We start from the raw sequence: 14,914 nt of genomic DNA, 5'->3' as shown, positions 1-14,914 counted from the left end.
ACAATTAATGAAAAAAAGAGACTATGAATCTGAAAGAGAGTGGGGAGGGTTATATGGAAGAGCCTGAAGGGAAGAGAAAAGGAAAAAGTGTTGTAATTAAATTACAAACCAAAAAAATAAATAAGCATTCCAAGGCAAGGAAGGTTCTATAGATATATGTCAACCAAGACACTACCTGAGAAACCAAGATATACAAGGAGCAGAAGAGCTAGCATCTTCTCCGGGTGTGTTTTACTGACTTGAAACATTTATTTAGTACCTCCTACAAGCCCAAGACATGTCTTACAGAAGTCAAATAAAGCCGTTCTGCTTAGGTGTATTTTAGCACCGTTCTGAAAATTAGGAAATAGGTCATAAGTATCTTGAGGGAAAAACACTACAGGAGAGGGAAACACAGTCAACTTGAGGCAGGAATGTACTTGTTTCATTAAGAGATTACATGTAATGCCTATAATCCCAGAACTTGAGAAGAATAAGAACTGTACCATATTTGAGGCCAGCCTAGTCTACACAGTAAAGATCTAAGCCACTAAGATATAGTGAGACCCTGTCTCAAAAACAGAAAACATAAAGCAACAGAAAAAAAAATCACTTAGACTACACTATCATTTCAGGAAGAAAAAAGCCAAGCCTTAGACTTGTTATTAACAAGGATGAAAGAGGCTAGAGATGGTAGCTTTATGTGTTCTTCCTACCTGCCCATATAAACAGGACTTTGACTGTAGCTCTAATAAAGCTTATTCATCAGGGCATTCACTGACAAACTATTGATTATTTGTCTACTGTATAGTGTCTTAGTTTATATGGGCTTGCCACTTTATTATACTTAACTAGTTCCTATTGTTCTGAGGCAGCCAGTTAAATAAACATATAGTGACAGAGTAAAAGCCCCTTCCCTCCTCAGGGTAGTACAAACTGAGTGGCAAAAAGGAGGAGAAAAGGAAAAGCAACAAAGACTCCCTTAGAAAAGCCTTCTGACCCAACTTGGGAATTAGCTTGTTCTCTGCCTTCTTAGTCGCATGTTCTAACCACACATTACTTACCGGGTCCCAAAAGAGACTTATTTACACAAGAGTATTTGACATAATTTCATTACTTTGGTAGTCTGGGCAGAGAACAAACACAACTTTCTCTGCATATTCTGCTGCCCATCTTGCCTGCTCTTAGAGCAAGACAACCAGCTTCTCTATCATACCAGGTTGCAGGCTGGAGAAAAGTGTCAATTCAGGCAAGGGAAGCACAGATGGATGCACATTAACTAACAGAATAGATATGAGAAAGGTATAAGGTTCACATGTAGGTCCTTTTGGTGTTCACCTTTCAAAGTAAACTTCTAATCTATCCAGAACTCATTTTCAAAGAAAATCTACTCTTAAAGGTGTTGTCAGCAAATGAGTTGTTTCCAAGTAAACACATTCTTTCTACATAAACAATCTTTCTGCTTCCTTTATGCAACCTATCCAACCCCAGAGACATCTTATCTCTGCCACAAGCAAAATAAAGGCTTTAACAGAAGGCAGAGAGAGGGAGTTAAGATTTAACTTAAGGCCAAGAGCCTTAAGGAATATGAGACGGGTCCCATTGAAGCAAAGATGTAGGCCAGCCAGTCACACTAGACGCTTTGTTGGTGTGAAGACTGGTTTTGTCTAGGGTCTGTGTTGCATTCTGTAACACCACTGAGATAACACTCTAAGACAGTGGTTCTTTAACCTTGGCCTTTCCTTTCTTTCTTTCTTTTCTTTTTTTTTAAGAAAATGTCTTAACTATGTTGCCCAGGCTGGTCTCAAACAATGACTCTCTTATCTCAGCCTCCCAAGTAGCTGAGACTGCAGGTATGTGCTACCATGACTGGATTCTTGGAGTGCTTTAAAAGGTCTGATATAAACATTTCAGATGAGCTAAATTAAGTCTGAGAACACTAGTCTAATTATTTCTTTTTTAAAAAAATATTTATTTATTATGTATACAATATTCTGTCTGTGTGTATGCCTGCAGACCAGAAGAGGGCACCAGACCCTATCACAGATGGTTGTGAGCCACCATGTGGTTGCTGGGAATTGAACTCAGGACCTTTGTTAGAGCAGACAATGCTCTTAACTTCTGAGTCATATCTCCAGCTCCTAGTTATTAAGAGCCGTAGCTCAGCAAATTGCTTGTTCCGCATGCATGGAGCTCTAGGTTGAATCCCTAGCACATTAAAAGGTACAGTGATGCATGCCTGTAATCTGAGCACTGTGGGAGGGAGACAGGAGAATCAGAAGTTCAAGGTTATCCTTCTCTACACAGGGAGTTAGAGACCAAGCTGGGATACAGAGACTCTGTCCACCCCACCCCACCCCCACTGATAATTAGATAAATAAAACCATTTCTGGCACCAGTGTTAGAAGTTGGGAACTGTAAGAAACAAATGTCCCATTACACAAGTAAAGTACATTGAGGTTAGTGTTCCCCATCTTGAGAAGCTGTTTATTTCCATGTTGGAAAATAAAATCAGAATTCATTCCCTTCAGTATTAAACTCTCCCCTGTGTCCAACTGAGAGTACCACAGACTTAAAAGCCATAAAGGAACCTTAAAGATTACTATTTTCATTTTACTTCATCTAACACTAGAAGAAACTGTGGCCCAGAGGTGAAAAGTGGACTGGTCAAGCTTATGATGAGTTTAATGACAGGACAAGATTAGAAACCATTTCCTCTAACTCTCAAAGGCCTTTCAATTGTACTGTGCTGAACACAACAGCATAATCTGTGCTTAGGAGCTTAGGGCTCTTCTGGGGCAAGAGTGCCTGGGAGAAAATCTGGCTCCACTAGTTAACTCGTCCACACTAGACCAGTGATTTAATGCCACACACAAAAAAAAATCCATTTTCTCGCCTGGCTTGTAGATATAATAATACTACATACTGTAACATGTGGGGCTGCTAGTTGGGGTTTCCATCCTGCCCAGTTCCTACAGCTGGTAAGCCCCAAAGAAAATCACACAGAGTCTGCATTAATTATAAACTGATTGGCCCATTAACTCAGGCTGCATATTAGCTCTTATAACTTATATTAACCCATTATCCTTATCCACATGTCTCAGTATCTTTTTCAGTAGGGCAGGTTACATCCTGCTTCTTCCGTGATCTTGGCAGGACTGCAGGAAAGCGCTTCCTCCTTCCCAGAATACTCCTGTACTCTTTGCCCCACCTCTACTTCCTGTCTGATTTTCCCACCTATACTTCTGCCTGGCTATCGGCCAACCAGCTTTTATTTAAAATATAATTGACAGAATATAGAATTGTCCTGCACCAACATACACTTGTGAAGACTAAAGGAGAGGAGAGAAACAACCATTACTATATGTCTGGCATACAGTAAGTATACAATGTGAGCTGTTCTTATCATGAAAGGTCAGCAGCACCCTGAGAGTAGAGCAGGAACAGATATCTGAGCTGAAGATGATGCTCATTAATGCCCCAGCGATACTACAATTAAGCTTTCAAAGACTTCTCATGTAGACATAACATGGGAGTCAAAACCAGCTTTTACATCAGTTGCAGCCTAAAGGATGCCTCTGGGCAGCCTCCAGAATGAAAGAGCATGAAAATGCTGCTTTTGTTCAAGATGCTATCCAGATCTGAGATATTCTTATTCCTTTCAATAATGCCATTCATCATCACCACACAGTATCTTGTCCAACTGGCAGCAGGACATGTTCTTCCAGAAATCCTGGGAATTCATCCTCAAAAAATATTGACGTGTAAAGAAAGCTAAGAAGGGAGGACAGAAGAACATTGGTTTAGAAAAGGTAGATCAAAAAGAGAAAGGAGCAAAGGATTGAGGAACTGTATGAAAAAAGAAAAGAACACCTATTCTTCAATGAATCCTTTGTATGTGCAGTTCCTGGAAGCCAGTTTCTACAGTCAAGAAGCAGGAGAAATGTGCTCTCCTCTGAACAAGATTGGCAGATCCCACGAAAGACAGATCCAGGAAATTATCACAACTCTTTCCCCTTCCCTGGCCAGTCTTGTTCCTTCTTCTGTACCCACTGTTGTTTAAGTTGCTTTTCAAATACCTAAGCTATGCTGGGATTCTGAGGCAGGAGGATCACAAAAGTCAGTTTGGGCTATAGATCCTACAAGGAGAGTGGGGAAATAAATATTACTTTTGGGAATTCACTCATATGTGTATCTGAGTATTTGTGTGTGGGTGATCTATGCATGAGTGTATGTCCACATGAGCATGTATGGAGGTCAGAGGTCAATACTGGATACTGTCTTTTATAACTTCATCTATTTTTTGAGGCAGGGTTTGTCTCACTAAACCTAGAGCTCACTGACTCGCTAAAACTGCTGGTTGCAAGACACCGGGGACCTTTCTGTCTCCATCTCCCAGTGCTGGGGTTATACAGGTCCACACTACCATACCCAGCTATTTATGTAGGTACTGGGGATCCAAATTTGTGTCCTCGTGCTTATGGAGCAAGCACTTTACCCACTGAGTCCATCTTTCAATCCCAAATTACTTAAAAGCAATCTACAGACTTGAGTGAAAAACACATTTCCTTCCTTTATTATAACGAAAAATGACTGTCATTCAGAGAACAAATATTTATGTATGGTCTGAATTTCATTGTTCCGAAGTACTGGTTCAGTTAATTCCAAACATGAGGAAGAACCTAAGAGATTCTGTCAGCAAAGAGATGACTTATGCTCCCCCAAATCTCGAGTTTTTCTAGTATAATAACCTCTTTCTGTTCTGCAGATGTTCCCATCTCTACAGTATAAAATGGCACCTGTTTCCAGCCCTACCCCAGAGGCACTGATGAAATACAGTATGTATGACAGTGGTTAGGAATTGAAGCACACTCCCCTCTAAATTTAAGTCAGTTTTCACACCCAAACACAACTGGAAGCTACGTTAGAATATGATCCTGGATTCAAAGCTTTTTAAACTTTTAATAAAAAAAAATCTCAACATTGATAATCTTTATCAGACTAAACCATCAACAACCTTAAAGACTCAACATATTACACACACTGTTTTCTATCCACATGTTAAGGAAGAGAATACAAAAACTTTTAAAACTCCTTAAGAATTTTAACAGACTGTTGATGAATTGTGTATTTAGCCAATGTAGCCACAGACAATACCTTAGGATTTCATATAACAGAAACGTCTCAGTTTTCTAAACCAGGATACCATCACCAGTCTTCCTCAGTAAAAAGCATTAACAGTGAAGTCAATAACTTGAACATGATAGCATATGAAATAACATGCAGATATATGCCCAATGGTGTGCATGCAAGTGGAGATTAGAAGTCTATGTTGGTATCTTTCTCAACTACTCTGCACATTAATTTTCTGAGACAGGATCAAAGCCAGGGATCCTCCCATTTCTGCCTCCACAGAGCTGGGATTGCAGAGTCATGTCGCTTTTTCATGTGAGTTCTGGGGAGTCAAACTAAGACCCTCATGTTTGTAATAGCAAGCACTTTACTGAGCCTCTCCCCAAATCTACACTGTAACTTCTGTCTCAAAACACTAAGCAGCTGCCTTCTATGTTCTGCCCCTCCTCACTATTTCTTCAAATCTGCTACAGAAATATGAAGAAGGCTACCTCTGGGACTGCTGAATCCCACCTTAAAACAACAGAACAAACAGAAAACAAGATTTATTTACTACTGTGTATTTGTTGTGTGCATTGGGGACATGGTGAGCATGTGGAGGTCAAAAATTAACTGTGGAGCTGGTGTTTTCTTTATAACTTTATGTGGGTTCTGGGGGCTGAACCGGGTCATCAGATTAGCACAGAAGCAATTTACCACTCAGTCATCTGATCAGTCCTGACCCTACATCTAAGCTGGCTAAACAAAGAAGAAAAACTTTTTTTTTGCATTCTTGAAATGCTGCTTATAAATTATTATTGTCAAGTCCAAGTTGTTCAATACTTACAATTGTGTGTCATTATCCCAAAGGCGTGGGGAGGACCATCAGCTAAATATACCTATCTGTCCCACAGCTCTTGGGGCTTTGTACTAGGAGTTCAACAGGAATGATGCAGCGCTTCAATTACAGAGTGAAAGTCTCCCTATATAGCTCAGCTCACTTCCAGTTGGGAAGGTCCACTACTGTCATAGAGAAAATGTTTTCCCTCATGTTAAACAAAAGCAGAGAGGAATCAAGCCTGTTGTGACCTGCTGTAACCACTGTAACTCCCTAAGTCAGAATTTCATCTGACAGAGCCTTTATCAGCTCCTAAGTCAGGACTGCATCATCATGACACAACTTTCCCTTCACATTCAGTGGGTGCTGAACATGGCTAACTTTTTTCTTCAATCTGCATTTTTAATCATCCAAATATCTTAAGGAAGAGCTAAGAAACTGTTCAGGCCTTTCTTTTCCCCAAATCTGTCCTTCCACCACAAATTTGTCTTTCTATAGTCCTTCCTCAACAAAATAAAATAAATTAAAACCTGGTTTCCTAAGTAGGACCTTAAACAGTAGTTCTGCCTCTTCTTAGACATTATAACAATGGGAAAAATACTGTGTTGAGGAGTCACGACCTAGGCTCTAGGCTAGCTCTGACACACACTCACTACAGGACACAACAGTTTCACATTTGGGCCTCAGCTTCTCCTTGCACGTAATGCATGAAAACGGAGATTAATTCTACTAGGTAGCTCCAACTTATATAGTTCTGTCTGCCCACAAAACTTTCTGCCATAGCCTCATCTTTAAGATGCCATACGCACAAAGGATTTCCTTAAAAACAAATAGCTTTATATTAGCCTTGCACAATGTACTTTCACAAATGTGGCTAGTGTCCACTGAAGACCTATGTAGTCAGTCACACCTATAAAATATGTTTTAAAAGTTTATACAATGTTTTATATAAGATACTAGTACTTAAACATTTTGACATGTAAAACTGTAACTTCATATAGTAAGTCTGTTATAATTAATGCTCCTACAAAATGTATCAAGTGCTCCTGACATCCTTATTTTACAAATAAGGGAATAGAAGCACAGAAGTTTGGAACTTGCCAATATACAGTTAGTACATAATAAAGTTGGGACTTAAAAATAGGCAGTCAGGCTCCTAATCCTTTGGTCTTAGCCGTAAATTACACTGCTTTTCAAAATAGAAATAAAAAGAATTTGAAGACCAGGCATCCAGAATAAAATGGTATCTTAGAAGAAACAAGAGACTAACATGAAGCCTTTGATAGGTTGTACCTTTCACTTCAATGGTGGCATTGGCTTTAGGAGCGCTGACAAAGTGATACACACAGTGGTATTCGCCTGAATCCTCAGCTCTTGGCTTATTGATCCTGCAGAAATAAGGAGAGAAATGAAATGAGGTAACTGGGAATGATCAAAATATAACAGAAGGCAACTCATAACAAGATGGGACCATACTTTCCAAATTGCTCTTCACTGTAACTCACCTCTTTTTCATAAAAGCCTTCCTTTATGTATTCCCAAATATTAATGCTTTACTCCCTGCTGGGTTCCAGTAACAGAAATGGAATGGATTTTGGTCCTTAACTTTACGATGCTATTGTTTATTGAGAGAAACAAACTACAAAACAAGCAATCAAAAATGGAAGGCTTCATCAAGCACAATTTATTTCGAAATACAGAAAAATCATCAATAAAAATGTGCTCTCCTGGAGGTTCCAGGCAGACAAATGAAATGGGGCGTTTCACAAACTTTTCTGAGCTTATCTGAAGATCTGATTTAGTATCATGCCTTTCAGGAAGTCAAAGCACAAAGAGGCCCAAGCAGTTTTCTTTTTAAAAAGGCAAACAACCAAACCTACCAAAATAACATTTATTCACTGATATCCAGCTTTTTAAAAAAATTCTTATTTATTTACTATGTACACAACATTCTGCCTCCATGTATGTCCACACGCCAGAGGAGGGTGCCAGATCTCATTACAGATGGTTGTGAGCCACCATGTGGTTGCTGGGAATTGAACTCAGGAACTCTGGAAGAGCAGCCAGTGCTCTTAACCACTGAGCCATTTCTCCAGCCTGAAATCCAGCTTTTTTTTTTAAATTATCATTTTATTTTCTAGCTCTGCTAGGCACTCTGCAGTGTTTCAATATGCCACAACTGTTTCCACCTCAAAATCTCCATACAATGCTCCTTTACTGTTTTTCCCATCACCCAGCAGACTTAAATCCTTTTCTGTCAGGTCTGGGCTCACATCTCACATCCAGCCCATCTAAATATCATCCTCCTCCATTACTCTAAAATTTGGTTCTTCACAGCACTCACCCACAGTGTATACTCATGTATTTATGATATTGCTTGATTGTTATCCATAACAGACTAAATTCTATGTAATACACTGTTTGACTGGTACACAATTCTACATTTAGCCCTTTACCTGGTAGTCACATTGTAGTAGAGAAATGAATAAACAAGTGAATAAATGAACAAACACAAAGTCAGGGCAAAAACTGTGTATGGACTCAGATCAAGATAAGAAATTACTGTAAAAAACACGTGTGGCCAGGATATTAGTTCCTCTTAAGTCTCACAGCTGATGCCCACCTCACACAGCCTTAATACACAGGGGGATGGGGCACACAGAGACTAACTGCAGCAAACAAACAATCAACTGCCCCCAGATTAGAGGATAAATGCTAATACAGAGCTAGATTCATATTCTTCTGAACATAACTTAATCAAACCTCCACTGCAGAAATTAATGTTTAATTAAAACTCTTAATCTTACCTATTACTGGCCCAATGAATTTACCCATCTTATTGTTCATTACAAAAAACAAACAAACAAAAAGAGACCACAGATAGGAACTGACTCAGCATACCTATGTCAGCACAGTTAAGATATCTTCTCAACTTGACACAAATATCCCACCTTGACTCTATATCTATATTCTCAAAAGAAACAGACACACAAATCAGATATTCTGAGGTATTGCAGAGTTTCGGGAATGAGTAACAGCCATACCTTCAGGGTTTGGCTGACTCTAAGTTCCATAAGGAAAACTTGGGGGATGGGGACTCCCAAGCTCAAAGACATGCCTATGTGTTTATCTCCCAAAACCATTCCCTTGGACTAACTATTGGGAAGGCAACTAAAGCAAACAGAAAATGTCCCCTTCAGGGTAGGTTGAACAGGCTTCTGAAGCTGGTTCAATGGCTGACTTCCTGAGTAGCCCAAGAATATCTAAGCAGTTATTCCATCTATATCAAGTACACTGAGGCAAAAAGAAAATAGAGGCAAAGAGACAGTTAAAAGTCAAGCAGAGCGGGCGGTGGTGGCGCACACCTTTAATCCCAGCACTCGGGAGGCAGAGACAGGCGGATCTTTGTGAGTTCAAGGCCAGCCTGGTCTACAAGGGCTAGTTCCAGGACAGGGTCCAAACTACAGAGAAACCCTGTCTTGAAAAGCAACAACAACAAAGTCAAGCAGAAACGTCATTACTTAACAGCTGACAGCTGTATGGGTAACACAAAACCCAGGGAAAGATTACTGATACCTGCTTCCTTGAAAGAGGTATGAAGTAAATACCAACCAACAACTCCAAATGGTTAACACTTTCCAAACTAAGAAAATTCAGTCAAAGCTAAATTCTCAATTAGCATCAGAAGAAACCACAGTAGAAACAGATTAAGTTGCCACTAAGTGTTGGGGAATATTATTGTAAGCTGTGTTACTTTTGTTTATGCTGCATTTGTTTAACTCTGTGAAGCTGTGATTCTTTGCCTGTCTAAAACACCTGATAAAAAGCTGAAGAGCCAATAGTGAGGCAGGAGCAAGGGTAGACAGGGCTGGTAGGCAGAGTATAAATAGGAGGAGAAACGAGGAAGAGGGAAGCAAAGAACAGAGGGAGAAGTCAGGGGTAAGAGTGAAAATAAGGTAAACATAAGTAAGAAAAAAGCCCAAAGGCAAAAGTAATCATTTAAGTTAAGAAAAGCTGGCAAGAATCAAGCCAACCTAAAACCAGGCATTCATAACTAAAAATAAGCCTTCGTGTGTATTATCTGGGAGCTGGGTGGCAGGCCCCTAAGAGAACAAAGAGTAAAGAACAAAAAACGATCAACAACAATTAAGTGTATGGTACAGTTGGGGAGGAAAGTACTCCAGAAACAATTCAAAGTAGATGTGGAATCTAACATTGGTACTGAAATAAACTATAATACTTGACCTAAAAGGCAGCCAAGACCTACTACTCTCTGAGTCTTAGTTTTCCCTTCTGAAAAAGGAATGAGGACCAACAAACTCATGTAGATCAATTAAACAAAGGGCATGAAAATCTAAGTGATGTGAAATACTGCAGAATGTCCTTGCTGCTAAGTCTACAGCCTTTCCTGGTCTCCCTTCAGCACTATTTCTTTATATAGTATCATCCTGCCAAGCAAGATCCTTTTCCAGATCTCTTTGCAAACAAACTTTCCTAAAGGATGAGTTACCAAGTGTTCTCAACACTCTAAAAGACACCAAATCACTGGCGTTCCAGGTAACTAAGACCAGCAAAAGCCTTTATTCAGAGGGTATCTCTATGCTACCACCCTCACCCAAGATAACTTTATCGACTGGTCCTGATTAGGTTATGGTGCCATTATTCTTGGAAGACAATTCACTAGAACATCTATCCACAGGAAAGATCCCCTGTTCCAAGAGTTGAGTTTCAAAGGTGACTTTAATTTGCCTCTCAAACTACTGAAGTCTAAGTCGAGGGGCCTGTTTTCTTTTCTTTTCTTTTTTTTTTCTTTTTTTGGTTTTTCGAGACAAGGTTTCTCTGCAGCTTTTTTAGAGCCTGTCCTGGAACTAGCTCTTGTAGACCAGGCTGGCCTCGAACTCACAGAGATCCACCTGCCTCTGCCTCCCGAGTGCTGGGATTAAAGGCGTGCGCCACCACCGCCCGGCCGAGGGGCCTGTTTTCTAAGACTCAACTAATACTGACTCCTTGAGCAAATAATTCCCCATTCTCAGTTTCAGTTTCTTAATTATCACAATGAGAGGACCATCTATGGCCCTCAACATGACTGCCCACTAGAATCATTTAGAAATCTCTGACAGATTCCTATGTCTTACCAGACTAGACTATCCAGGAGAGGGCCAATGCTGAATACAGTGGTACATGCCTTTGATCACAGTACTAAGGAGGCAGAGGCAGGAGGAGGATCTCTGTGAGTTGGAGGTCAGACTGTATATAGAGATGACCAAGACTGGAGGTCCTTCTGTCTATGTGTTGCTTTCATTGGTTAATAAAGGAACTGCTTGCTTTGGGCCTATAGCAGAGCTATAGGGGAACAGAGCTAGGCAGGGAAAACTAAACAGAATGCTGGGAAGAAGAGGCAGAGGGAGACACCATGGAGCCGCCAGAGTCAGATATGCCAAATCTTTGCCAGTAAGTCACTGACACGTGGCTATATACAGATTAACAGAAATGGGTTAAATTAATATAAGAGTTAGCCAATAAGAAGCTAGAGCTAATGGACCAAGCAGTGGTTTAATTAATACAGTTTCTGTGTGATTATTTCGGTTCTGGGAGGCCAGGACGAGTAAGTGGCCTTCTCCTATACAAGACAGCCAAGACCACATAAAGACCCTGTCTCAAAAAATACATACACACACACACAAAATCAGAAGGCCAAATGCATCTTGTCAAAGTACATAATTTGAAAAAGAGTTTAGTCCACTGAAATTAATGAGATCATATTAAATTTTTTATAGAAATATTCTCAAATTCATCTCTTCAACACGTACATGTAAAATTCCTAATGAGGCTAAGACACATAGAAAGGCCTTTAGAGAAGCATGGAAACACATCATTACAGAGGCCGAGGTCTGGTTTAGGAACCAGTTCAACTCACTGTAATAAAATAATTCACAATGTGTCTGTCTTTCTCTCTGTACCAACCCATTTCACCCCTTTCTGTTGTTTTTTGGAGACAGGGTCTCTCTACATAGTTCTGGCTGTCCTGAAACTCATTACGGAAACTAGGCTGGCTTTGAACTCACAAAGATCTGCCTGCCTCTGCCACCCAAGTGTTAGGATTACACCCACATCTTTTTTAAAAAATTGTTTAGTATATGCGCACACACACACACACAACTTGCCAGAGTTGGTTCTTCCTTCCACCATGTGGATTTCACAAACTACATTCTGGTTATCAGGTCTGGTAGCAAACACCCTTAACTGCCGAGTCATCTCACCAATTCCAAAAATTATCTTTTAAGTAGCATTTTCATAGTCATAATTATGTCATATAAATGTAAACTGCTAATGATCAAGGTTTATGAACAAGTAATCTTATCCATACTCTCTCCCTTCTTAAGAATGTTAGTCCCTCTCACCTGTATTCCATGTTGCTGACATTCTTACGTGTGGCAGTGAGTTCTACTCCATTCTTTGTCCAGTAGCTGTGCATAAGGGTGTGAGAGCTGGAGGTGAGGTTACACTGCAGGGTAACAGGAAGGAGGGGTTCTCGAATAATGACCTCTTCACTGGTGACAATTCTTGGCTCTGTAATTAGAGTACACAATGACAGAGTGCCATAGCTTTTCATTGTTTGCAGCCCTGGCCTGAGAGTATAATGGGGTAGGATGGGGAGACTAGAAAAAAAAGGGAAGGCAGACAAGACTACATTAGGACTTTCACTTTACCACTCTGGAGGAAGTTAAAAGGAAAAACAATGATCATAAGCAATGACCACTAGCGCAGACAACAGCCTGAAGACCAGTTGGCCTAGACGTGAAAGAATGAGAGTATTACATGTGCTTGCACTGGTAACAATTCACTTACAGTTTTTGAATACCACAATTTTATGAAGTAAGAACCACCAGCCAATTCAGCATCTATAAAAAAAAATGGAGCTCTACCTTGCAGTTCTGAATGCAAAGGCAGTGCGTAATTTACGTGATAGATTCCTTACGGAGTTACTGGCCTTGGAACAGCAACACATAACACATGTATGATTATTCCCACATTGGAAGCTGTTAACCTAAAGCAAACCGACCATGGCCTTCATATAGGAAAGGTATTAGATTTAAAAGTAAACTTCCCATTGTAAGTCTCTTGTACTCTTTCAAATTTTGCAGAGGGTAACTTCTTAAAGAACCACTGACTCTTTCTCCAGCCCATATTTATTCCCAAAACAACCTTTTCAGAATTGCACTTTAACACACACTCACAGCAAGACAACACAATTATACTACAGTGCATTATGTCTTGGCATATGAGTTCCTAAAAACTTAGAACTACAAGCCCTTAGACTTACTCCTCTCTTTAATGGGCTAGTAAAGTAAAATGACTTGTACAAGGCCATAATTACTATCAGTGGCAAAAATGTTCCTATAAAATACATCTGAGTTTCCTATCCTGTCCCCAACTCTGAACACCACCTAGACCCTCAAAACCTTCACCTAAACACAAAATAAAGACTTTTCTTTATGGTTCTATTCTGGGCTTGGATAACTTAAGCTAACACTTTGTCTATGAAAATAACCTTCTATTCGTTAAATAGAACCCATTAAGCAGAAAATTTACGAATCACTTTGAATTGTCTCTGGAAGATTTATCTTGAAAGAACTTTTAACTTTTTATTTCCATATTATAATCAGGACTATAGTGTTTGTGTTTTATCTTTTCCCAGGTCGAACTTTTTTGCTATTTTGGATCAAACATTTTCTTTCAGGTGAAGTCTCAACCAATCACCTTTCCCCATTCACATTAAGAAGTATTTGCTTCCTCCCCACACCCCTTTCTCAAACACCCATGGCTGACTTCCCACTTCCTTGTATCTGGCTACCTCTAGTATATATTTCAACAGCAGCTCCCCTCATCATTTTATAAAGAATGGTTCTAAGTCTTGAGGACAAAACTGTCTCCCTCTTCTGAAACTGCTTCTTTTTTATAGTTGAGAGGAGGAAAGAAGATGGAGAAGTTACAAGATACTTGGAAAATGTAATGCCTTAATGACTTCCTAACCCATGTAACATTCCTGCTTATAATGTTAGTATCTTTTATAATCGTATGATAAAGCAAATCTTGAAAGTGCCTCAGTTAACAAACAGGTTCTCACTTATTTCCAATTCTGATAAAAGGACAACGGTTATCTTCCATTCAGTACTGGTCCTATTTATTAACACCGAACAGGGTCTCTATATACAAATAATGGAGGCATAGCAGCCACTAAGACAAAAGCAGATGCATGTAAACACGTTAGCGCAGTGGTGTCCCATGGTTTCGAGACACACTGGACAGAAGCCAATTCCCTGGGCTTTAATAAATTGAGCAGAACAGCTGCAAACCCTGCAATGGAAGGCGCACATACACCATCAGCAGAAAGCATCACAATTCCAAGAAAAATTAAAACCAAGCAAAAACGGAAGAGAAAAAGCTAGAACCAGTACTCCACAGAAGAGAAATTAAATATATGTATATGTATCAAAAGCAACATTAAACTCAAACACACTTTTAAGTTTTCACTAAATTTTTATTGTCCAATTTCATTTTCTGTCCCACTTGGGAATCTCCCGGTTCTTCCTCTCAGATTACACTGATAAAGGGTGAACTATGAGAATGAGGCCAAGAGTTTCTAGATGTTTACATACAAGGAGGCAAAGTAAATGCTACTCTTACCTGTGACGATGCAAATGATCATTGCAGCTCAGGGAGATTAAGAAGGTGATGAAAGCAATCTGGTAGACTTTCTGCCAAGAAATCTTAGAAGGCAAACGAAAGTACTTTTTCCCTTAAATGTTAAGGATCCAGGAGAGAGTCAGCTAGGAGCAAGTTGATTAGCTTTAAATATGATTATGTATCAGAGGAGAATTGTAGGTGGGGTGACCTGACTCCTCGGGTTGCTAAGTTTCTTGGCTGCAGTATTCCATTTGTATTCTACACCAAGATGAAGGTGAGACATTTATTTCTGTGGCC

At 39.7% G+C, this 14,914-nt stretch overlaps 1 protein-coding gene across 1 annotated transcript in view; it reads right to left on the bottom strand.

Annotated features, from left to right (window-relative positions):
* Positions 1-14,914, bottom strand: part of Nptn (neuroplastin) — a 70,217-nt gene that overhangs the window by 18,645 nt on the left and 36,658 nt on the right. The window contains exons 2-3 of the mRNA XM_038322487.2: positions 12,331-12,499; positions 7,223-7,317 (exon numbers count right to left, since the gene is read on the bottom strand). Of these exons, the coding sequence (XP_038178415.1) occupies positions 7,223-7,317; positions 12,331-12,499 (264 nt within the window). The remainder of the gene's footprint in view (positions 1-7,222; positions 7,318-12,330; positions 12,500-14,914) is intronic.

This window comes from Arvicola amphibius, chromosome 3 (genome assembly GCF_903992535.2).
Source record: "Arvicola amphibius chromosome 3, mArvAmp1.2, whole genome shotgun sequence".
Lineage (NCBI taxonomy): Eukaryota > Metazoa > Chordata > Mammalia > Rodentia > Cricetidae > Arvicola > Arvicola amphibius.
Note: the sequence above shows the minus strand (reverse complement) of the source record. Positions and strands in the feature narration are given on the sequence as shown.